The 25,480-nt window shown below is 45.4% G+C and overlaps 1 protein-coding gene across 2 annotated transcripts in view; it reads right to left on the reverse strand.

Moving 5' to 3' along the window:
• Nucleotides 1-25,077, reverse strand: part of NELL1 (neural EGFL like 1) — a 1,046,888-nt gene extending 1,021,811 nt beyond the window's left edge. The window contains exon 1 of one of the 2 annotated variants that reach the window (XM_073604029.1): nt 24,762-25,077. In XM_073604029.1, the coding sequence (XP_073460130.1) occupies nt 24,762-24,819 (58 nt within the window). In that variant the 5' untranslated portion in view covers nt 24,820-25,077. The remainder of the gene's footprint in view (nt 1-24,761) is intronic. The other variant, XM_073604030.1, reaches the window with a different exon arrangement.
• Nucleotides 25,078-25,480: the final 403 nt, after the last annotated feature.

A 25,480-nucleotide genomic window follows, 5' to 3' on the forward strand; every position in this document is an offset into this window, starting at 1 on the left:
GCTGTAGAGGAGCTGGTCTGAAGAGAGGACCTTCTTGCTCAGGACAGTCATAGTGGAGCTGGTCTGAAAAGAGGACCTTCTTGCTGAGAACAGTCATAGAGGGGCTCGGTTGAAGAGAGGACCTTCTTGCTGAAAATGGTTGTAGATTAGCTGGGCTGGAAATTGGGTCTTCTTGCTGAAGACAGTCATAGAGGAGCTGGCCTGGAGAGTAAGCCTTTTTGCTGAGGACAGTTGTAGGGGAGCTGGGCTGGAGAGTAGGCCTTTTTGCTGAATAAGGTTGTGGAGGAGCTGGATAGAAAGGTCAACTGGACCTTGGAAGGCCGATCTTTGCCCGAAGGTTTGGGCATTTTTGTCTCCTTAGAGAAGGATAAAAGTCAGATTCAGGAACAAGGAAGCACTGTGGCTACTTTCAAAGGGTCATAGATTTACTGTATCTTGTTCTCCTCTGTCTATCAGCATCTATTTTGAGAGCTCCCTCTCATAGGACCTACTGATGATTCAGTATATCTGTCCCCCTATGTTTGTGCTTTTTAAGTATCCTACACCATGAAACCCTCTTTCCAATGTGAGTACTGCAATAAATGGTAAAAAGACCCTGGAGTCTGATTATTACCAGAGGTTTGTTAGTGAGTGGTTGGTTCCAGATATAGGGCAGGTAGCCACAGGAAAGTAAGGAGAACCCAATTATTTCCAACGGCTCCTTAGGGAGTCATCACTACACAATCTATGAAGCCCCCTACAGTACAATCAGATCAGTAATTGGAGCACTGAACCTCACTGACCCAATACTGCTACACCACTTCTTCTACATGGATTAGAGCAAGCAATACAACAACACATCCATGCGAGATCTATTGTATGTGGGTCTTTAAGGTCCTTTGTACTCCTTTCTTCTTGAAGGCCTGTTTACCATTTATCAACTGTATGTTCTTTTGTTTTTAACCACTTCTAGTGTGGGCCAATTCTGACATTCCTCTCCCACATGTATATAACATAATTCTTTTTTTTGCTAAAAAACTACTTAGAACTCTGAAACATTATATATTTTTTTAAGCAAAGGCCCTAGAGAATAAAATGGTGGGCATTGCATATTTTTGTCACATGATATTTGCGCCGCAGTATTTCCAAACACAACGTTTTTGGAAAAAACACACTTCAATGAATTCTAATGCACAAAAATACCATATGATACCCAATTTTTTGGTAAAATATAAAAGATGATGTTACGCTGAGTAAATAGATACCAAACATGTCACGCTTTATAATTGCGTCTGCCTGTGGAATGGCAACAAACTACATTACCTAAAAATCCCCATAAATGACACTTTACAGGTTACCAGTTTAGGTTTACACAGGAGGTCTGGAGCTTGAAACGTGGCTCTCACTCTGACCTCACTTGTGTGCTATAATTGCTTTTTACATATGCGCACGGCAGCGGCACGCATGTTCGCATTTGAAGAGGTGAACATGCTTTTAATTTATTATTATTATTGTATTAAAGAAACAAAAAATATTTTTTTTAATTATTAACTTTATTGCTATCACAAGGAATGAACAACATTCCCTGTGACAGCATACCTTGACAGGGCCTCTTTATGGAGACCTCTCCTCTGGCCTCTAATACAGCCGATCAGACATAGATCGGTCTGATTGGCTGCTTCCCTGGCCAGGTAAACAAAGAGCTGAAATCAGTGGGTGACACAACTGTCATCACTTCCGGTTTCCGACGTCACACAGTCAAAGGAACAACATGAGTTGTCAGACGTCAGACTTGTGATGAAACGCATCGGCTGGAGTGAACGTGCTGTTCAACGTTCTGGAGGAACGTGCGTTCGTATCGTACACCTATTACTGTGTGCCCAGAGTTGGATTCTGCTGGTCACATCCTTATTGGGCTCCCTGATTGCTTTGGAAAGCCCAGTAAAGTTGGCGGCAGGAGGGGAGTGGAACCCTCTTCTGTTGCCTGTAAAAGTAATCCAGCGGCTCTTTAGCCGCTCAAATTACTTTTACCAGCTTCAGAATTGCCAGCTAGAACCATTGATACCTCGGTCATGGCTGCAGCAATGACCAAGATATCACCTTTCCTATCCAGTGACGTTTCGGTACGTCGCTGGACGGGAAGTGGTTAAAGAAAAAGTGTACTTTATCCGCTTCTGGACTGCTCAACATTTACTACAGCAGGGCAGATCTTCAGTGTGAAATCACGTACCTGTAAGCGATTTTGATTTCCGGGTCTGGGGCGTGTGTGCGCGCTGCCGGCGACCCGCTCCCACTGTGATTGGGCACAGTGGGAGCCAATCAGCAGGTCCGGCGGACCCAATGTTCGCCGGCACCCGGCGATCGTTACCAAGAGAGGCAGAACATCGTTCTGTCAGAGGGGGAAGATGGAGATCTTGTGTTCCTGCTAAGCAGGAACACGGATCTCTGTCTTCCCTCGGTCAAAGCACCTCCCCCACAGTTAGAAAGCACTCCCAGGGAACACAGTTAACCCTTTGATCGCCCCTGATGTTAACCCCTTCCCTGCCAGTGTTATTAGTACAGTGACAGTGCTTTTTTTTTTAGCAGTGATCACTGTATTGGTGTCACTGGTCCCCAAAAAAGTGTCAGATTTTTCTGCCGCAATGTCGCAGTCCCACTAAAAATCGCTGTTTGTCACCATTACTGGTTAAAAAAAAAAATATCCCATAGTTTGTAGACGCTATAACTTTTGCACAAACCAATTAATATACGCTTACTGGGATTTTTTTTTACCAAAAACATGTAGAAGAATACATATTGGCCTAAATTGAAGAAGACATTTGATTATTTACATTAGTGTTTTATAGCAGAAAGTAAAAAGCATTGTTTTTTGTTTTTTTTCAAAATTGTTGCTGGTTTTTTTTTTTGTTTTTTTGTTTTTTTGTTTATAGCACAAAGAATAAAAAACACAGAGGTGATCAAATACCACCAAAAGAAAGCTCTATTTGTGGGGAAAAAAGTACAGCAATTTTATTTGGGTACAGCGTTGCATGACCGTGCAATTGTCAGTTAAAATAATGCAGTGCCGTATCTCAAAAAATGGCCTGGTCTGGAAGGGGGGGGGTAAACTTTTCCAGAGCTGAAGAGGTTAAAACAAAGTGCCCTCATCCTTTTGCCACCTTCCCCTGACCTAATGTAACCCACCCTCATGCTCCACAGATGCATAACTACCTCGATCTGATGACCATTGTTCTTTTCTTTATTTGCATTCAGTGTCTTCACCGCCCTGACCGCACCTGACCACACCCGATTACACCTGACCACACCTGACCACACCTGACCACACCCGACTACACCCGACCGCACCTGACCACACCCGACTGCACCTGACCACACCCGACTGCACCCAACCACACCTGACCATGCCCGATTACACCTGACCACACCTGACCACACCCGACCACACCTGACTACACCTGACCGCACCCGACCACACCTGACCTGCACAATACAGCCCATTGAACTCCATTGGGAGTTCCATTTCCAATCATCTCTGGCCTCAGGATACAGCCCCATATGATTCTATGCACATGGCACTGTCATTGGGGATAATTACTAAAGCCAAGATTAAAAAAAACACAAAAAACACGAAAAAAAAACAAAAACAAAAAAAATAGTCTCTCTGACTACAGAGATTGGTCAGCTCCTCTTAACAGTTCCAATACATACTGACAACATGTTGTGAGCCTACCCATTTATAGAAGGGGGAGGGGTTACCTGACCAGGTAAAAAGCTATTCGCTGCATTGTTTCTAGAGGCGAGCCTTCAAAACTTTGGTATTTTTTCAAACTTTGTAATTCCCAGGGTAGAGGCAAACTCCAACCTAATTCCTAAATGCTACGGAATTCAATAGACAGCTGTGAAAATACAGTATTCTATAGACAGCTGTAGATAATGATATAGTATTCCATAGACGGCAATAAATAATGATACTGCATTCCATAAACAGCTATAAATACTGTATTCTATAGACAGCTGTAAATAATGATACTGTATTCCATAGACAGCTAAAATTTATGGCACAGTATTTTATAGACAGTTCTAAATAATGACACTGTATTCCATAGACAGCTATAGACAATGATACTGTATTCCATAGACAACTATAGATTATGATACTTTATTCCACAGACAGCTGTAATACAGTATCCCATAGGCGGCTACAGATAGCTGTAAATAATGATACAATATTCCATAGACAGCTGTAGATAATAATACTGTATTCCATAGACAGCTGTAGATAATAATACTGTATTCCATAGACGGCTGTACATAATGATACTATATACCATAGACATCTGTAATATTATGGTATTCCATAGACAGCTATATATAAAACTGTATTCCAAAGACAGCTATAGATATTAATAATTTATTCCATAGACAGCTATAGCTAATACTGTATCTCATGGGCAGTTATAGATAATGATACTGTATTCCATAGACAGCTATAGATAATAACGTATTCTATAGACAGCTATAGATATTGATAATTTATTCCATAGACAGCTATAGATAATACTGTATTCCATGGACAGCTATAGATATTGATACTGTATTCCATAGACATCTGTAATAATACAGTATTCCATAGACAGCTATAGATAATACTGTATTCCATAGACAGCTGTAGATAATGATAGAGCATTCCATAGACAGCTGTAGATACAGTAATAATACTTTATTTCATAGACAGCTGTAATAATACAGTATCCCATAGGCAGCTACAGATAGCTGTAAATAATGATACAGTATTCCATAGACAGCAAAAATAATAGAGTATGCTATAGACCACAAAGAATGATGATAGATACTAGATAGATAGATAGATAGATAGATAGATAGATAGATAGATAGATAGATAGATAGATAGAATGATGATAGATACTGTATACCATAGACATCTGTAATAATACAGTATTCTATAGACATAATGATAGAGCATTCCATAGATAGCTATAGATAGTGATACAGTATTCCATTGACAGCTATAGATAATGATACAAAAATTGATAGACAGGTATAGATAATACTACAACATTCCATAGACAGCATGCTGTATTATCCATTGCTGGTTTCTTTCACTGTCCAAGCACAGTCACAAATAGGCTCCACCCAACGCGTTTCATGTCAGAACGCGTCTTCAGGGATCTGAAAACAGCACCAGCCTGTATTGGTTTTGTTAGATTTTTTTTTTATTTATTTGATACGCACATCCGCACTTTTTTTAACAAACTGACACATTTATAGCATTTAAAGAGACAGCGCACCTGTTGTTGGCTATAACCTGTACATTGTAACACCCCCCCCGATGCACTGATGGTGGGTGCAATGTTCTGCAGACTTCAATACAAACAAATGAATAAATGCTCATTGATCATTAGATTAATGCTGCCGCATTCACTAGGCAGACGGAGCCTTTAAGCGACGCCTTACTTTTTCTTTTCAATGCCATAAATTTTTATTAACGTCTTTTTCTTTGTGTTTTTTTTTTTTTTAATTCCAATCCATTACGGAGTTCCTTTGGTATTGCTCGAAATAAGATGGAGTATCACAGTATGGTAGCCTGTATTAGCCTTTGAGACTTACATTATACCCACCACATGGCAACCAACCATCCAGATCGCGAACGCGGCCACCTCGCCGCCCGTCGTAATAACCCACAATGAGGAACAATGAGATCCGTGCCTTGTGAATGGGAGGAGGAGCCGAGTCATTACCTCCCGAAAGCGTCTCATTAGAAATCCTGACAATAAAAGGCCATTCAGCCGCAATCCACATATATTATTCACGCAGACTCCTCCCCCCGCGCTCTCTCCGCAGGACAAGGTTATCATTTAGAAAGGCAACGAGAGGGAAATAAAAGAAAAAAATCATTCAAAACCATTGGGAAAAAAAAAAAAAAAAAAAATGAAAAGGAACAAAATGTGGAGCTGTGTAGATGGAAAGTAATAATAGACAGTATAGTGCTGAAAAAAAATCCAGCAAATGCTGCAGCTGTGCTGAAAGCAGGAAGACTGCTCCTTTCACTCTCATCTATAATCTACTGCAGCCAGAATCCACAAAGCACCTCACATGTGCAATGTGAGTCTTCTTCCTGTAGCCTGTGCTAAGAAACTTCCTGCTTGATATGCGACCAATCAGATTCACTCGTGCAAATGTGTATCTGATTGGCAGCGGTAAGAAATGTCTTAATACTAAAATAATAAAATACAGGGTTTTTTTTTTTTTCTTAGAGAATAAGTGCAGGCAATCCCCGCTTCACCACTTGTCTCCGCCCCCTACCCACCTCCGAGCACCGTCCTCCGCACCTGGGAACAACAGATTACCCTCAGCAACAATAGATCCACTACAGCTACAACAGATTCACTCCAGAAACAATAGATCCATGCAGCAACAATAACCCCCCCTCCCCCCCAGAAACAATAGATTCCCCCAGAAGCAATAGATTCCCCCCAGAAACAATAGAACCCCCCCTCCAGAAACAATAGATTCCCCCAGAAACAATAGAACCCCCCCTCCAGAAACAATAGATTCCTCCCAGAAACAATAGATCCCTCTGCAACAATGGAACCCCCTCCAGCAACAATAGATCTCCCCAGAAACAATAGATCCCCCTGTAACAATAGAAACACCGTCTAGCAACAATAGACCCCCCCCCAGAAACAATAGACCCCCAGCAACAATGCATTTCCCACAGCAACAATAGATTCCACTACCCCAGCAACAATAGACTTCCAGCAACAAAATGCTACTCCAACAACAATACCCCGTCCCCCAACAACAATAGACCCCCAATTTAATAATACAGTAGATCTCCCAGAAGCCAGCAATAATAGGCCTCTTCCCTAAAAGTAGATCCCTCCCAGCAACAATTGACCCCCGATGTAATAATGCAGTAGATCTCCCAGCAGCCAGCAACAAAAGACCCCTTCCTCAACAGTAGATCCCTATCAGCAACAATAGACCCCCAGCAACAATAGACCCCCCGCCCCAGTAACAATAGATTCTCCTCCCCCCCCCCAGCAAAAATAAACTTTCAGCATCAAAATTCTTCTCCAACAGCAAGAACCCCCCCAGCAACAATAGACCCCCAATGTAATAATACAGTAGATCCCCCAGCAGCCAGCAACAATAGACCCCTTCCTCAACAGTAGATCCCTATCAGCAACAATAAATTCCCCCCGCCCCAGTAACAATAGATTCTTCTCCCCCAACAAGATATAGACTTTAAGCAACAAAATTCTAATCCAACAACAATACCCACACCCCCCTTCCAGCAACAATAGACCCCCAATCTAATAATACAGTAGATTTCCAGCAGCCAGCAACAATAGACCTCCTCCTCAAAAGTAGATCCCTCCCAGCAACAATTGACCCCCAGCAACAACAGACTCGCCCCACCCCAGTAAAAATAGATTTTCCTCCCTCCAGCAACAAAATACTACTCCAACAACAATACTCCCCCTCCCCCCCAGCAACAATAGAACCCCAATGTAATAATACAGTAGATCTTCCAGCAGCCAGCAACAATAAACCCCTTCCTCAACAGTAGCAACAATAGATTCCCCCCACCCCAGTAAAAATAGATTATCCTCCCCCCAGCAACAATAGTCCTACAGGATTTAAAGGGGAACCTTTTTTTGTTTTTTTTTTCTTGCAAGGTAAAAGCACAGGAAAAAAACAATGTCAAAGGGCTCTAAGGCTTATCTGAAAGAGAGAAAAGTTGAAAGAGAGGAAAGGTTGGGCTGGCAAAGTGACATAAGGGGCCACATTTGGCACACCCCCTACCCCCGGTTCCATGGCACTACCTCCCCGGGCACCAAAGAGTTAACCCACCCTAATCCTCCTAGCGTGAGTCGTGTCAGCGGAGGCCCCCCACAGATCTGGAGCCCCCCCCCCCCCCAATCACGGGCCGAGCTGATCCAATTTGCGGTAAGTACCTCCTTACTTATCTCCCCTGATTACGGGGTTAGCACCTGCAAATGGAAAACAATACTATTTGGAGCATTAAAATTCATGAGACTTGGACACCTCGCGCCAATCTCGCTCCTGAAATGAAATCACATTAAGAAATCATTTCGCTGGGAGACGATCTCACAGTAATTGCAATTTTAAACATTATTGCAGCTTTTTTTTTTTCTCCTCCGGCCTAATTAAAATTTGTCACCAATGCGGCAATATACTTTGTCTAGGAGACCAACGTCAAGAGCACCTGTCACCCGCACAAATCACCAATCCCAACCAAACCTGGCTTCTGCCCTTATTTTTTTTTTATCTTTTAATCCACTTCAAAGTGGCGATGCCCCTGAGGCATTTGGTGCCTAGTGCCTCCATAATGTACACAGAGGGGCAGCATGCTTGTGAACAGCTAAAGACTCTAAGTCCTGCAGGTGTGTCAGGGGGCAAGTTGGAGGTGACTTGCCCAGAGACCTGGCATAATGGCCATTATCCAACATAGCCATGCCCATTTACATGGAAATGCGTGCGCACGCACTGGAAAAAAACAGGGGCGTGCGCCATGGTGCACACCTGTGCGTGCACGCGCACGCGGCCTGTGGTAGATTCTGGTGCCCTCTGGCCTTTAATAGAATGACTGATGCACAAGGATGTCACTGACTGGTCTTCAACTTCCTGTGACCCTGTGTGCTTGCGTTTCTGAACTACCTGTTACTGACCCGGCTTGCTCTTGGATTCCTCTTGTCTGTCTTCTGGCTCTGACCTCGGCTTGTCCATGGTAAAAACTGCCGTAAGTTTGGTTTGTCGGCCGGCACACAACCAAATAAACCCGTCCTGCGGGACACGAGGGAGATGGTGATGTCAGCGTGTCGCTCCATCCTACGAGTTTCGTCACAAATGAATTCGTCCAGGGGCCGTGATGTCGTTCAGGATGGGTTTGTTTCGTTGTGTGCTTGCCAACACACCAAACTTAAGGCGGTTTTTACAATTTACTGTACATGCAACATTTTTACTACCTCAATAAATATACCAAGGATTTTATGCTATGTGAAATCAACTACCCTTTCCTCACCGAGTGACATACGGTATGCGGATGAGATCTGAGATGTGGAGAAAGCTGGGTTTTAAGACAAAAGCACAGACCGACCCCTGTAATAAGGGGTCAACAGGAGCTGGTAAGCAGTTATTATAGCTTTTTGGTGAAGAGACAGCGGCACAAGGTGATGGATGGTGGACATTGTCACTAAAGAAGTTTCCAGTTTGTCACAAACACATGTGGATGTACCTACTGACTTTATATGTTTTTTTTAACTTCACATCTTTGAATATTTAGCGCAACCCTTTTTTCTTTTATTGCTTATTACTGTGACTGTGCTACACAGGAGAACCGCTGCTCGATTTTAGTATTGATAGGTAATGTGCAGTTTTTTCTTTATTATCTTGTTTATGGATCTTCTCCTGTCTCTTGTCCTGTGCATGACCTCGGCTTGTCCACATATCTACTCCTGTCTTCTATCCTGTGCATGACCTCGGCTTGTCCACATATCTGCTCCTGTCTTCTATCCTGTGTATGACCTCGGCTTGTCTACATATCTGCTCCTGTCTTCTATCCTGTGTATGACCTCGGCTTGTCCACATATCTGCTCCTGTCTTCTATCCTGTGTATGACCTCAGCTTGTCCACATATCTACTCCTGTCTTCTATCCTGTGTATGACCTCGGCTTGTCCACATACCTGCTCCTGTCTTCTATCCCGTGTATGACCTCGGCTTGTCCACATATCTACACCTGTCTTCTATCCTGTGTATGACCTCGGCTTGTCCACATATCTACTCCTGTCTTCTATCCTGTGTATGACCTCGGCTTGTCCACATATCTACTCCTGTCTTCTATCCTGTGTATGACCTCGGCTTGTCTACATATCTGCTCCTGTCTTCTATCCCGTGTATGACCTCGGCTTGTCCACATATCTGCTCCTGTCTTGTATCCTGTGTATGACCTCAGCTTGTCCACATATCTGCTCCTGTCTTCTATCCTGTGTATGACCTCGGCTTGTCCACATACCTGCTCCTGTCTTCTATACTGTGTATGACCTCCGCTTGTCCACATACCTGCTCCTGTCTTCTATCATGTGTATGACCTGGGCTTGTCCACATATCTGCTCCTGTCTTCTATCCTGTGTATGATCTCGGCTTATCCACATATCTGCTCCTGTCTTGTATCCTGTGTATGACCTCGGCTTGTCCACATACTTGCTCCTGTCTTCTATCCTGTGTATGACCTCGGCTTGTCTACATATCTGCTCCTGTCTTCTATCCTGTGTATGACCTCGGCTTGTCCACATATCTGCTCCTGTCTTCTATCCTGTGTATAACCTTGGCTTGTCTACATATCTGCTCCTGTCTTCTATCCTGTGTATGACCTCGGCTTGTCCACATATCTGCTCCTGTCTTCTATCCTGTGTATGACCTCGGCTTGTCCACATACCTGCTCCTGTCTTCTATCCTGTGTATAACCTTGGCTTGTCTACATATCTGCTCCTGTCTTCTATCCTGTGTATGACCTCGGCTTGTCCACATACCTGCTCCTGTCTTCTATCCTGTGTATGACCTCGGCTTGTCTATATATCTGCTCCTGTCTTCTATCCTCTGTATGACCTCGGCTTGCCTGACCACATCTCTGATCCTCTGTCTGTTGACCACTGGTTCTCTGACTGTAATTACGACTCCTGACTTCGCCTCCTGTCTTGCCCTGCCTGCTGCGATCCACTTAAGGTGCCAACTAGCTGTAACCGGCCTACTGCACTTACCTGCTGTGACCAACCTGCTGCACTTACCTGCTGTGACCAACCTGCTGCACTTACCTGCTGTGAAAAACCTGCTGCACTTACCTGCTGTGACCAACCTGCTGCACTTACCTGCTGTGACCAACCTGCTGCACTTACCTGCTGTGACCAATCTGCTGCACTTACCTGCTGTGACCAACCTTCTACACTTAGCTGCTGTGACCAACCTGCTGCACTTACCTGCTGTGTCCAGCCTACTGCTACTTTCCTGCTGTGTACTGTCAGCACAACCTGCATCCTTCCAAGGAGCAGCTGCCACTCCCACCCAGGGTCCACTCGCTGGGAGGTCGGTATACCAGCATCTGAAATTAGGGTTGCCACCTTTTCTTCAAGCCAAACCCGAACACTTTTGCAGCACAGGGCAATTTTTAAATTTTTTTTGCAGTAAACACTATAGGATTATAAAAGACCTGGGACACATTTGGGTGCCCCAAGGAGAGCAGTAATGTAGTGCACAGAGCGCGCCAGTGGGTGTGGCCAAATTTCCCTTGCTGACATCATCACCCCACCCTTCAGTTATGCCAAACCTGCCCCAAACAGCCGCCCACAGTGGTAAGAGATTTGTGTATGACTATCTCGGTTACTTGAGGAGCCACAGCCTGGTCTGAATAATTTGTCTGGGTTTCAGGTGGACTGAAACCCTGACACATGATTCAAAACCTGAACTGTCCAGGTGAATCCTGGACAGGTGGCAACCCTATCTGACATCCGTGGCAAGGCTGGCAATCCCTGCTTTTTTTGGGCTTAATGATCCCTGTTAGCATCTTCAGGGACACTGAACACTCAGCAAGGAGAGCCCTCTCAGCATTTTGGCCTCGGAACCAGGTACGTGACAAGGTGCCAACATGGTGCACCTTCCCACTTGGCTTGTGTAGGGCAGCTCATTAATCTCAATGGTCTGCCCTTCTGGCAAGAAGCACGGAAATGAAGTCTTTGATGCTTCCAAAATTGCATTGCACCAAACTGCATGGTGCTGCGGCGCACACAAAAACGTGCATGTTTGCAGATTCCTGACACATAAAGATCTGAACCTAGGTAGACGCCGGTTTAGAAGATATTCACATTTGTAGCAGCAGGAGACGTCACCGGCACATGCACACCGCACTCTGACTGAATGGTACCCTAGAGTGTGTGCTGTGATCACGACTCCTGTGCACGTGCGCAGGAGTGACATCATCACAGCTCAGCAAGTTAAACAGCCGGAGCACATGACCCCAGAAGGAAGACAGGGGCTAAGGGGGAATCCTTGCCAGGGGTGGCAGCGTGCCACTGGAGAGATCCACTTTACAAGTATGTCTGCCATAATGTGACAGTATGCAGTGCACATTAGGACATTGATCTTCAGAGGGGCACTATTTTTTCAATCTAAAGAGTTTACTACCACTTTAAAGCACCCCCCAAGGATGTAGACGGGCTCCTAAATGTTGCTGTCAACTGTATGAAGTATGGAAGACAGATACAGGTAGGTTTTGAAGAGTCTTAAGGAACCAGCTGCCTCACACATGCAAATGCAGCATTGTCAAGTATCTTGCAAAGACATTGCATCACTCATCCATGGTGCTGCCTCCTGGTAACCTGAAAGACTGAATCCCCATGAGTCTCTTTAGAAGCAGATAACTAGTAGTGCCAGCAGCCATGGGTTGGCCGAACATTCCATCTGGTGAAATCCCTGAGGCACACTAGCTCACAGACTGCCTGCACTTTTAGCAATTGTTGCCTCCAGGTAAGTCCAAGACAGGTGATCTTTAACATCTCAACAGTTAGAAAAACACGTGGGCAGGAAACATGGACAAGGCATCAGACACAAGCAGCCTTGTGCCTCGGTAATGCTCCCAGTAATGAAAGCCATGCAATGGTGTGGCTCAGCATGGGAACAGTGACATCATTACTGGTTCTCTGTCCTTCTTCATGCAATGCAAGCAGATCATGGCTAATGGGAGGTTCCTGTACATAACCTCCTGAAACATCACAGCATCCTTCCTCAGAGCCCTCAGTGACACAATATGAAAGCACCTCCTGCTCATGAGTGTAGTGGTCTAGTAAAGATTCTTCATAGATGAATGCTTTTCCACACAGCCCAGGGATACTTCAGACCTTGCTGCTCTCTAAGGACTGTGATTGGCCCAAAGAAAAAACACAAATAAATATTCCTCATAAGATATACTCACAAGCAGTGTACAAATGACAGCATATCAAGCTATTGATCCGTAGCATGGTGGTTCAACAGACTCAGCGTATACCAAAGCCCAGGAGACCTCCAACCAGATTTTGAGGGCCAAACCCTCTTCTTCAGAACCACAGTGGTTCATCAGACTCAGCATGTACCCAAGCCCAGAAGAGCTCCAACCAGGTTTCAAGGGCCAAACTCTCTTCTTCAGAGCCATTGAGGAGGTTCATTAGACTCAGCGTGTACCCAAGCCCTGGAGACCTCCAACCAGGTTTCAAGGACCAAACCCCTCTTCTTCAGAGCCACAGTGGTTCATCAGACTCAGCGTGTACCCAAACCCAGGAGGCCTCCCACCAGGTTTCAAGGGATAAACCCTCTTCTTCAGAGCCATGGTGGTTCATTAGACTCAGGTTTGGAGGGCCAACCCCTCTTCTTCAGAGCTAGAGTGGTTCATCAGACTTAGCGTGTACCCAAACCCAGAAGAGCTCCAACCAGGTTTCAAGGGATAAACCCTCTTCTTCAGAGCCATTGAGGAGGTTCATTAGACTCAGCGTGTACCCAAGCCCTGGAGACCTCCAACCAGGTTTCAAGGACCAAATCCCTCTTCTTCAGAGCCACAGTGGTTCATCAGACTCAGCATGTACCCAAACCCAGGAGGCCTCCCACCAGGTTTCAAGGGATAAAACCTCTTCTTCAGAGCCATGGTGGTTCATTAGACTCAGGTTTGGAGGGCCAACCCCTCTTCTTCAGAGCTACAGTGGTTCATCAGACTTAGCGTGTACCCAAGCCCAGGAGACCTCCAACCAGGTTTCAAGGGATAAACCCTCTTCTTCAGAGCCATGGTGGTTCACTAAACTCAGCGTGTACCCAAGCCCAGGAGACCAGTTTTGGCTCTGAAGAAGAGGTTTTGGCCCGTGAAACCTCATTGGAGGTCTCCTGGGCTTGTATACACGCTGATGAACCACTGTAGCTCTGAAGAAGAGGGTTTGGACCTCCAAACCTGAGTCTAATGAACCATCATGGCTCTGAAGAAGTGGGGTTTATCACTTGAAACCTGGTTAAAGGTCTCCTGGGCTTGGGTACACGCCTCCATGGCTCTGATGAACCACCGTGCTACGGATGAGTAGCTTCACATTCTGTAATTTTTACACTGTTTGTGGGTATATTTATTAATAAATCTCAGAGCCCTCAGTCCCGATGTAAGCAGTGGGCTGGCTCTTGGGAGGAGTTATGTAAATATAAAAATGCCTTCATGGGTGGATGTCAGTCTGGAGAAGCAGGCCTGAAAGCAGGTGGTTAAGAAGGTAAAAAATGAAAGGGAGAGAGCCACAGACAGGGCAGGAAAGAGTTGATGATGATACTGGATGTCCCCCCAGCCAGGAAATCTGACTTGTTGCAGTTTCTAATGTACATTGTGAGAAGCTCACAGTGTGCAGTGAAATCAGAGGAAGTCTTTTCAGTCCAGGAGAGGAGCCGGTACAACTGTGCAAGACTGCGAGGAAGGCCAGAGGTCAGAAAAGGCTCAAAAACAAGCTATGGGTGCGTTTATATGCATTTCCAAAAATTCAGAGAAGCTAAATCCTTATACTGTATATGTTTGTATGTGAGAGACAAGAAGGAACCTTTTGGGGGGCCGTATTTGGGAATCCCTCTGCTGCATTCAAAGCCAATGTTCCCAAACCACCAAAGGGGCAGATGACCGCACTACCACCGCAGCATCTGGAGGGCTGAGCTCACTTCATGCTATTTTGATTAAAGTTTTGCAAAAAAAAAAAAAAAAAAACATTAATGTAGTTCTATTGGGTTTATTGGTATCATCAGAACGCAGGCTTATCGCCCCCCCCCCCCTTTCCCTGGTGATTTTATCGAGCATCCGAAATGGCCATCTGGAACATTTCTCAGCCCTTTAAGCATGTTTGATAGAGGCAGCGGCTTCCAAGCCAATTCTTTCCCCTCTATTAAACTCCTAAATAAACCCATCCGCACACTCGGCACCGCCACCCGTCCAGCCAGCCAAGCTCTCGGTCGCAGTGCACAGCGACTCATTGAGAAGCCGCATCCATTGTCACATTCTTATCAGAAAACGGCGGAGCCCGGGATGGCGACGGTTTTGAATATTCATAAGAAATTATTTTCCTGTGGACTCTTCCTTTAATAATCCAGATGATGATCCTTTGAAGGGCGGTGAATGGCCGGCTGGCAAACTCACCTGTGTGCAGCACTTCAAAGGGCGCAACCAGGAGCCTCGGGCAAAGAGATGCAAGCCTGGCCAGCCTCTGCTGCCGCTACTTTGCATCACTGTGTAGCAAGGGAGGCTGGGATTGATACAAGCCTTCAAAGAAGGGGTGGGCAACCTCCGCACTCCAGTTGTGGTGAAACTACAAATCCCATCATGCCTCTTTGCAGCACTGAGTTTCGGGGTTCACTTCCTGCTAGGGCTCTGTTTATAAGAAGATTGAATGCCCTCACTGGGCTTGGCTTGATTTCCTCTAAATCAGGGGTCTCCAAACTTTACAAACAAAGGGCCAATTTAGTGTCCTGCAGGCTTTAGATGGGCCGGACTGCTGCCAGTGGGAGTAGAAAATGGCCTGGCATCAGCTGCAATAAACAATGCCTCACCATTGGTATCAGTGGGAGGAAGAGCTCTTCATTGTTTGTTTCAATGGAAGGAATACTTCCCAGTTGATGGTGTCAATGGAAAGAATAGTGCCCCATGATTTGTGTCAGTGGGAGGAATAGTGCCCCATCATTGGTGTCAGTATGAGGATTAGTGACCCATCATTGGTATCAGTGGGAGGAATAGTGCCCCATCATTGGTGTCAGTGGAAGGAATAGTGCCCCATCATTGTGTCAGTGGGAATAATAGTGCCCCATCGTTGGTATCAGTCGGAGGAATAGTGTCCCATCATTTGTGTCAGTGGGAGGAATAGTGCCCCATCATTGGTGTCAGTGGGAGGAATAGTGCCCCATCATTGGTATCAGTGGGAGGAATAGTGCCCCATCATTGGCGTCAGTGGAAGGAATAGTGCCCCATCATTGTGTCAGTGGGAATAATAGTGCCCCATCATTGGTGTCAGCGGGAGGAATAATACCCCATCATTGGTGTCAGTGGGAGGAATAGTGCCCCGTCATTTGTGTCAGTGGGAGGAATAGTGCCCCATCATTGGTGTCAGTGGGAGGAATAATACCCCATCATTGGTGTCAGTGGGGAGAATAGTGCCCCATTGTTGTTATCAGCGGGAGGAATAATACCCCATCATTGGTGCCAGTGGGAGGAATAGTGCCCCGTCATTTGTGTCGGTGGGAGGAATAGTGCCTCATCATTGGTGTCAGTGGAGGAATAGTGCCCCATCATTGGTGTCAGTGGGAGGAATAGTGTCCCATCATTGGTGTCAGTGGGGAGAATAGTGCCCCATTGTTGTTATCAGTGGGAGGAATAATGTCCCATCATTGGTATCAGTGGGAGGAATAGTGCCCCATCATTGGTGTCAGTGGGAGGAATAGTGCCCCATCATTGGTGTCAGTGGGAGGAATAGTGCCCCATTGTTGGTATTATGGGGAGGAATAGTGCCCCATTATTGGTGTCAGTGGGAGGAATAGTGCCCCATCATTTGTGTCAGTTGGAAGAATAATGTCCCATAATTGGTATTAGTGGGAGGAATGGTGCCCCATCATTGGTGTCAGTGGGAGGAATAGTTTTGCAAGGGCCAGAAATAGGGCCCCTTGACCACAGTTTGGAGAGAACTCATCTAGATGCTCAGTTTTCCTCCAAAAAACACTCCTAGTTTATTTGGCTTCTGCTCATTGACCTACATCAAGTTTGTCATGAAACATTGAACTCTTCAGCGCCCCATCATTGGTGTCAGTGGGAGGAATAGTGCCCCATCATTGGTGTCAGTGGGAGGAATAGTTCCCATCATTGGTGTCAGTGGGAGGAATAGTGCCCCATCATTGGTGTCAGTGGGAGGAATAGTGCCCCATCATTGGTGTCAGTGGGAGGAATAGTGTCCCATCATTGGTGTCAGTAGGAGGAATAGTGCCCCATCATTGGTGTCAGTGGGAAGAACAGTGCCCCTTTTTGGACCTTGTGCTAGGTCTGTAGCTCAGAAGGCATAAATCTAGACAGCCATTCAAATAGTATTTTCAGAGAGTGCCCTGCAATTGCAGAACCTTAACAGTTTTGCAAAATATTGATGCATTATTAACTCCTTCCTGCCTGGCTACAGCATCCCTTTAAATGGGTCTTTACACGTAGGGGACGGTATGGACTTCCAGATGATGTGACGACTGTTATTGGCTGCCACATTGGTCACTCGATTGAAAACCCATCCCGCCAGCTCCCAATCATGACTGGAGAACCTGGATTTGTCTATGACATGCTCGGTAGTTTTGCTGGGGGCACACAGTGAGCTTGCTTTTGGCACAGAAACCATGGCCATCCATGGGCGCATATGTGTGACACATGGGCATTAAAGCCCATCCTATTTGACACCGTACATATGTGTTACATGGGCGGCAATAGCTCAAGATACATTAACAACATACCTATAGCTATGGAAGGCACATTAGATCGCAAGCTTCTAGAGCAGGGAATGCTATGAACAGTTTAGAGCAGGCAGCACAGTGGCTTAGTGGTTAGCACTTCTTCCTAATTGGCTCCTGACTAAACTGCGTGCATGTGAGTTAGGGACCTTAAATTGATGGCTCCTTGAGAGTAGAGATTAATGTGAATGTACATAATAGAAAATATTGGTAATAAATAAAGACCTATCATCGGATACATTGTTTCTTGTTAAGGCTTTGTTCACATAGGTTGGTGTTGGAAGGTAAAAATAGGCAGCTAAAACACGGTTTACCACCCCTCATGCTAGAGAGTTTTTTTTTTTGGGGGGGGGGGGCTTTGTTTTGGTGCATGTGATCAGCACAGAGCCAATCAGCACTGTCCAGAGGGTCAGGGGTGCTGCAGCCTCATAGGACAGTCAGAGGAGAATGAAAACTCCTCCTCCAAGCTTTTACCAGACACTGATAGAAGTCACAAGACTGCTATAGACTGCTGATGAGAAAAAGTATTTAGCAGTTCATATTTACTAAAATAATTGCATTTCCATATTCTGTGTACTGTGAGAGACCAGATATAGTGAATGCAGAGTCCTGGGGAGACCAGATATAGTGAATGTAGGCTCCTGGGGAGACCAGATATAGTGAATGCAGAGTCCTGTGGAGAGCAGATATAGTGAATGCAGAGTCCTGGGGAGACCAAAAAATGCATCAGTGGAAAACACAGAGAAGTGAACGTGACCCATAGGAAACTATGTTAAATAGACTGTAGTGCGTTTCTGCAAAACCAAAAAAGCACTGAAAAATGCATAGGTGTGAACCAGGCATAAGGCTCAGTTCACAGTAGTGCGAGCTGTGTGTTCTGGTTGCGGGTGCGGGAATTGCATTCCCACTCCTGCAACCAACCGCATCCGAGTCGCACTGTTCTTACTAGACGTGCAGAGCTGCTATTCATTTTTAATGGCACCCCCCCCCTGTCCATCGCCGCCTCCCCTATCCATGCGTCAGACCCCTTTCAGGACACCGGCACATGGTTTACAATGTAGAGGGACTGTTTTTTTTGAAGCACCGATTAGAGCCAGAGGCTCTCATAGGCTTCAATATAGGGTGGGCTCGGGTCGCAGAGAGTGCGCTCCGGGCTCACCCAGGTGTGTTACAACAGCAAATCCTTATTCGCTGTTGTAACAGTGATCCTCCTCCCAGGCCAATCAGGAAGCGGGTTTTGACATCGGTCACCTGATTGGCTAAAAGGACAGGCGATCCTATTGGACGCCTAGGAGGAGGGAGGAGCCGCCGTGATGCAGAGAGGGCACAGGAGCCACTGCCCACCGCCCATAGGAGCCCGCAATCCGCCGCCCATAGGAGCCCGCAACCTGCCTATAGGAGCTCGCAACCCAGCGCCGCCCATAGGAGCCTGCTCGCCTGCAACTGATGGGGTAGTGCCGGGATAGGGGGGGTGCCACCGACCAACCGGGGGGTTGTTTGCCGCCCCCCCAAAAAAAAAACACCAGCCGCCACTGACCCCTACACATCTCAGCCTGCAGCGCAGGTGCGGACAAACAGCAGAGTAACCACATGCTCAAAAAGATGCACCTTAAATGTGCGTTTCACGCATTTGACAGGTGCATATCATTGCAGTTTTTTACAGCAAGGCCAATTCTTGATTTTATCAAGAGTACCTCTATAGGGTTACGGTGGGAAGGCGCCCCTGACACCCAAAGACCAATTTTTACGCACCCGTTACTTCTATCCAAAGTCAAAGTGACACCAGAATGTATCCAAAAAATCTCTAATCTTGTTCCCAGTGCACTACATTGTGGCCTCATCACACACACTGGCTCCCCAGCTGTTGCTGAGCAAAATAAAGGCAGCTTGCAGGGAAAATTTCATTTTTTTTTTGGCTTTATATATACAATTATTGCTGCAGCAGATTCTAGACATGGTACAGATCTGCCACTTTACAGGTAGACTAAGGGGACCCCCCCTGGCACTATATTGGAAGGAATTTTTCATTTTTATGATTTCACTTTAAAAATAAAAAAAAAAATCACTGCTCATTTAAAAATTACATTTTTCACAATTTTTTTTTTATTGATACGTGTCCCCCAGGGCAGGACCCGGACCCCTATAACCATTGTATGCCCAATTACTTGCCTATATAAGCCTCCAAAATGGGCACTTTTGATTTTTGACGTTCGGGTCCCATGGACTTTAATAAGGTTCGTTATTCGGGTCCGAACTTTCGCGATATCCAAAAGTTCTGGTGCGAACCGTACCCCTCAGCCCATCCCTACTAATAAGTCAGGATAATAACAGTGAATCTGGCTGCTGCATAGACCTTAGTTAGACTGTAAGTTGCAGTCTGATCACTGGAGAGCAAAGGAGACTAAGGAAATGCGTCCTCCTGCCTGCAGCAAACTAATGACATCATCCCAGGCTAAGCAAAGTCACTGCACTGGAGTCCAAAAACAGGTTTTTAATGATAAAAGGTAGAAAATGGTACATGTTGGGAATGTATTCATTCATTTGTAAAGCTAAGAAGATCTTAACATCTCTGCAAGGCACAGAGCTATTTAGATAAATATTAGCAGCGGCACCTTGGGAATATTAGATTGCAAGCTCCTCTCGTGAACAGACTTATACCAATAACAAATCTATATTACAAAAAAAAAAAAGAGAGAGAAAAAACACCAAATACCCCAGAGTTCTAAACCAAATCAGGATATTAATAAAATGTCTGGCTGCTGCATAGAAGTTTGTTAGACTGTAAGTTTCAGTCTGATCACTGGAGAGGAAAGAAGACTGAGGAAATGCTTCCTCCTGCATGCAGCAGAATGATGACATCATCCCAGCCTAGGCAAAGTCACTGACTGGAGTCCAAGGACAGGTGTTTAATGATAAAAGGTAGAAAATGGTATATGTTGAGAATTTATTCATGCATTTGTAAGGCTAAGAAGATCTTAAAATCTCTACAAGGCACAGAGCTATTTAAATAAACATTAGCATCATCAGCACCTTGGGAATATTAGATTGCAAGCTCCTCCGGTGAACAGACTGATACCAATAACAAATCCATGTTACAAAAAAATATATATAAAAAAACATCAAATACCCCAGAGCTCTATACAGCAAATAAATCAGGTTAATAATATTAAAGCATCTGGCTGCTGCATAGAAGTTAGACTGTAAGTTACAGTATGGTTACTGGAGAGGAAAGGAGACTGAGAAAATGCTTCCTCCTGCCTGCAGCAGATTGATGACATCCGCGCAGCCTAGGCAAAGTCACTGACTGGAGTCCAAGGACAGGTGTTTAATGATAAAAGGTAGAAAATGGTATATGTTGGGAATTTATTCCTGCATTTGTAAGGCTAAGAAGATCTTAACATCTCTACAAGGCATAGAGCTGAGAAAATGCTTCCTCCTGCCTGCAGCAGATTGATGACATCATCGCAGCCTAGGCAAAGTCATTGAGTGGAATCCAAGGATAGGTTTTTAATATAAAAAGAGAACAGTATATGTCTGGAATTTATTCATGCATTTGTAAAGCTAAGAGGATCTTAACATCGCTGCAAGGCACAGAGCTATTTAAATAAATATTAGCATCAGCGCCTTGGGAATATTAGATTGCAAGCTCCTCTGGTGCACAGACTGATACCAATAACAATTCTGTGTTACAAAAAAAAAAAAAAAACACCAAATACCCCAGAGCCTTATACAGAAATAAATCAGGCTAATAATAGCGAATCTGGCTGCTGCATAGAAGTTAGTTAGACTGTAAGTTTCAGTCTGATCACTGGAGAAGAACGGAGACTGAGGAAATGCTTCCTCCTGCCTGCAGCAGATTGATGACATCATCGCAGCCTAGGCAAAGTTACTGCACTGGAGTCCAAGAACAGGTTTTTAATTATAAAAAGGCAGAGAACAGTATATGTCGGGAATGTATTCATGCTTTTGTAAAGCTAAGAAGATGTGCATCTGTGCAAGGCACAGAGCTATTTAAATAAATATTAGCATCAGTACCTTGGAAATATTAGATTGCAAGCTCCTCTGGTGCACAGACTGATACTAATAACAGTTCTATGTTACAAAAAAAAGAAAAAAGAAACAAAAAAAAACACCAAATACCCCAGAGCTCTATACAGAAATAAATCAGGCTGATAATAGCGCATCTGTCTGCGGCATAGACCTTAGTTAGACTGTAAGCTCCTTTGATGTAATGTTCTCTATAATATGTTAGCACTACATGAAACTGAGAAAAAAAATGAGATCTCTATATAATGTACAAGGCTGCCACCCTCCGCGATGAGGATGAGAAGATGGTGCAATGAGGACACCAACAGCTAACCTAGATAACTGCTGCCTGCCTGATCCTCCAGCTTGTCAGGGAGGACCTGGAGCTTCATAGTGGCAATAATCTGCAGGCACATTGATCAGCCACTTATTTTAAATGCTAACAAGGAGCCTTTGCAGGACACACAGGGGAGCCTGGTCCTGTCACTCCTGTGTCTGGATCATCAAGGGCATTTTATCTGCTTGTAGACTGTCACTCTGTATGGCAAGGTCTCTAATAAAGGGAAACAGCTCTTCGATTTTTATTTTTTTTTAAGCTGCCTTGTTGCACCCAGATGTAAAGGGGCAAGGGGTGGTGATGGCAGCACCCCTGCGGAGCGCACACAGCAGGTGACACTAATAATGCTCCCCCCCCCATCAGCCATTCTTCGGTATTAATGAGCAACACAAGCAGCTGACATTTCAATCAGATCACAATGAAGATTAGGGACAGCTGGGCAATCAGGGTGGGGATGGGGCTTCTGCAGATTCAGATTACAAAGGTGCCACTTTTCAAATGCAAAAAACAAGCCTGGTTTAATATCAAGGTGGGCATTGTAGGTAATAATGGGCATGTACAGTCATAAAAAGAAAAAGTCATAAATGAATTCCCCCATACCCTGTGATTGCATGATTTACACACCCTGTCTTGGCACGCCTATAAGCATGTCACTGAAACCTAGACATAGGTGCAGCTCAGGTCTGAAGGACCAGCCTCATCAAATCCTTCTATGCAATACCATGGCAAGCACCCAACACCCATTCCTGTACCATACTAGCACCTTAAAACCTCAGCTAGGAGAGTGGAAAAGCCTAAATTGAGCCCCTGTGCTTGCTTGCCCATTCATATCTGTGTTGGCATACTACACCACAAAACCCTCTTAACCTCCTTCAGATATTGTGATGCCACCTTTATTGACACCAACGACTTGACATACCTCCTATTTCACGCAAGCACACAGCACCCCCTCACACCAGACTCTTACACACCCAGCTAGTGACAGTGTATAATACTTAATATAAGCTTTGATTGCACATGCCCTATGCTGGCATATGATGCCATCAATACCCCTGTGGGTTAATTCGAATGCATCCCACCTCTAAGGACACCATATACTTGACCACTGTCTGTTCAATGCACAAGGCAAGCACCCAACAGCCACTCATGTACTGTACCAACACCTTATACTATCAGATAGTGATCATGTAAATGTAAGCACTGATTGCACATTATACATACCCTATGCTGGCATATGATGCCACCAATACCCCTGTGGGTTCATTCGAATGTATGCCACATCTAAGGACATCATAGACTTGACCACTGTCTGTTCAATGCTAATAGCGTAAGGGCAAGCACCCAACAGCCACTCATGTACTGTACCAACAACACCTTCAGATAGTGATCATGTAAATGTATAAGCCCTGATTGCCCATTGCACATGCCATAGGCTGGCATACGATGCCAGTGCCACCAATACCCCTGTGGGTTCATTCAGATACATTCCACCTCGAAGGACACCAAAGACTTAACCACCATCTGTTCAATGCACCCAGCAGCACCCACCCCTGTACCATAAATCACCTTACACCCTCTGCTAGTAAGGATGTAACAGACTAGACTGAATCCCTGTGTTTGTATGTGCATACATTGTGATGTGACACCACTAGTACCCCACTAAGCTGCCTCAACCAGGTTCAAATAATTCCACCTCTAAGGACACCACCGACTGGTCCACGTTCTGTTCAATGCTATAAGCCCAAGCACCCAATCAAGTACCATAGACCACCTTACACCAAATGCTGGTAAAAATGTAACAGACTGGATTGATTTTCTGTGCTTTTATGTACATAGTGTGATATATAATACCACTAGTGCCCCACTGAGCTTCCTCATCCTCAGCCAGGTACATGCCACCCCTAAGGACACCAAAGACTTGAATACCTTCTGTCCAGTGCTGGCAGCCCAAGGCAAGCAATCAGACCCAAATAGGCATCTATAAATTGTAAGCCCCCCAGTGCCCTGCAAGCACCCAACATCAAATTGGCATCTACATCTTTTAAGCCCCCAGTACCCTGCATGCACCCAACACCATATAAGTATCTATATCTTCTAAGCCCCAGTGCCCTGTAAGCACCCAGCACCAAGTAGGCATCTATATTTTGCAAGCTCCAGTGCCCTGCAAGCACCCAGCACCAAGTAGACATCTATATTGTGCAAGCACCCAACACCAAGTAGACATCTATATTTTGCAAGCACCCAGCACCAAGTAGGCATCTAGCCCCAATGCCATGCAAGCACCCAGCACTTTGTAAGCCCCCTTGTAAGCACTAAACACCAAAAAGGCATTTGTATCATGTAAGTCCCCAGTGCCTATAACCAAGCACCAAGTAGGTATCCATATCATGTAAGCCCCAGCAAGCACCCAGCACCAAAAATGCATCTATACCTTATAAGCCACCAGTGTCCTGCAAGCACCTAGCACCAAATATGCATCTATATGCATCTATACCTTGCAAGTCCCCAGTGCCCTGCAAGCACCTGGCAGCCAGCTCTACCTTGCAAAAACCCACCTTGCCCATCATCAGCCCATTCCCTGCACAGCACCAGCCCTGCTTTACCCAATGCATGAGTCCTGGATCATGCTTGCAGTGAACACCAAATGAATTGTCTCCACAGCTCCAAATACAAGGCTGTGCGAATCACACAAGACCAGTCTATGTGCCATGCACTTGCTCTAGTGGTCACACTCCTTATTCAGCCGACATCAATCTGCACAATGACACCCAATGCCCCTGGCATCTCTAGATAGCATGCATGCACCTGCACCCAGTACCCAGTTTCTACATACACCCAGCTGGGTTCATCCTGACCTGCCATTCTTACCTGCTTTAGCAGTGAGCATACAAGCCCAGAAAGCAAAAATCCCATCCATGGGTGTCATGTCCCGATGTCCCCGGACTGGAGCAGCAAATAATCCTCATGCAGTTAGTTGGAGGCAGCAAAGTTGCCGATGTGTGTGCGAGGCTGCTGTGAGAATGATGCTGTCCTGAGATGCTGAGGCTGAGAGCTAGGAGCGAACCATTGCAGGCACAGGGGGAGACTGAGAGGCAGCATCCAGTCTTCCCCTCCCTGCATCCCACACTGAGCCACAGCACAGGATCTCCATCAATTCTTCACACCCAGACACTCAGCTTACTGATTTCTAGTCTGCAAGGTGAGCTGTGCATGGCAGAGATCTTCTGGTGGGAGATAGTCCCCTCTCAACCCAGAACCTCAGATTATGTATGGAGGGGGGATAGTTCCCTCTCACCCCAGAACCTCAGATGATGTATGGAGGGGAGATAGTTCCCTCTCACCCCAGAACCTCAGATGATGTATGGAGGGAGATAGTTCCCTCTCACCCCAGAACCCCACTGATTTATGGAGGGGAGATAGTTCCCTCTCACCCCAGAACCTCAGATGATGTATGGAGGGGAGATCGTTCCCTCTCACCCCAGAACCTCAGATGATGTATGGAGGGGAGATCGTTCCCTCTCACCCCAGAACCTCAGATGATGTATGGAGGTGAGATAGTTCCCTCTCACCCCAGAACCTCAGGTGAT

The sequence above is a fragment of the Aquarana catesbeiana genome, linkage group LG11 (assembly GCF_042186555.1).
Source record: "Aquarana catesbeiana isolate 2022-GZ linkage group LG11, ASM4218655v1, whole genome shotgun sequence".
Taxonomy (NCBI): domain Eukaryota; kingdom Metazoa; phylum Chordata; class Amphibia; order Anura; family Ranidae; genus Aquarana; species Aquarana catesbeiana.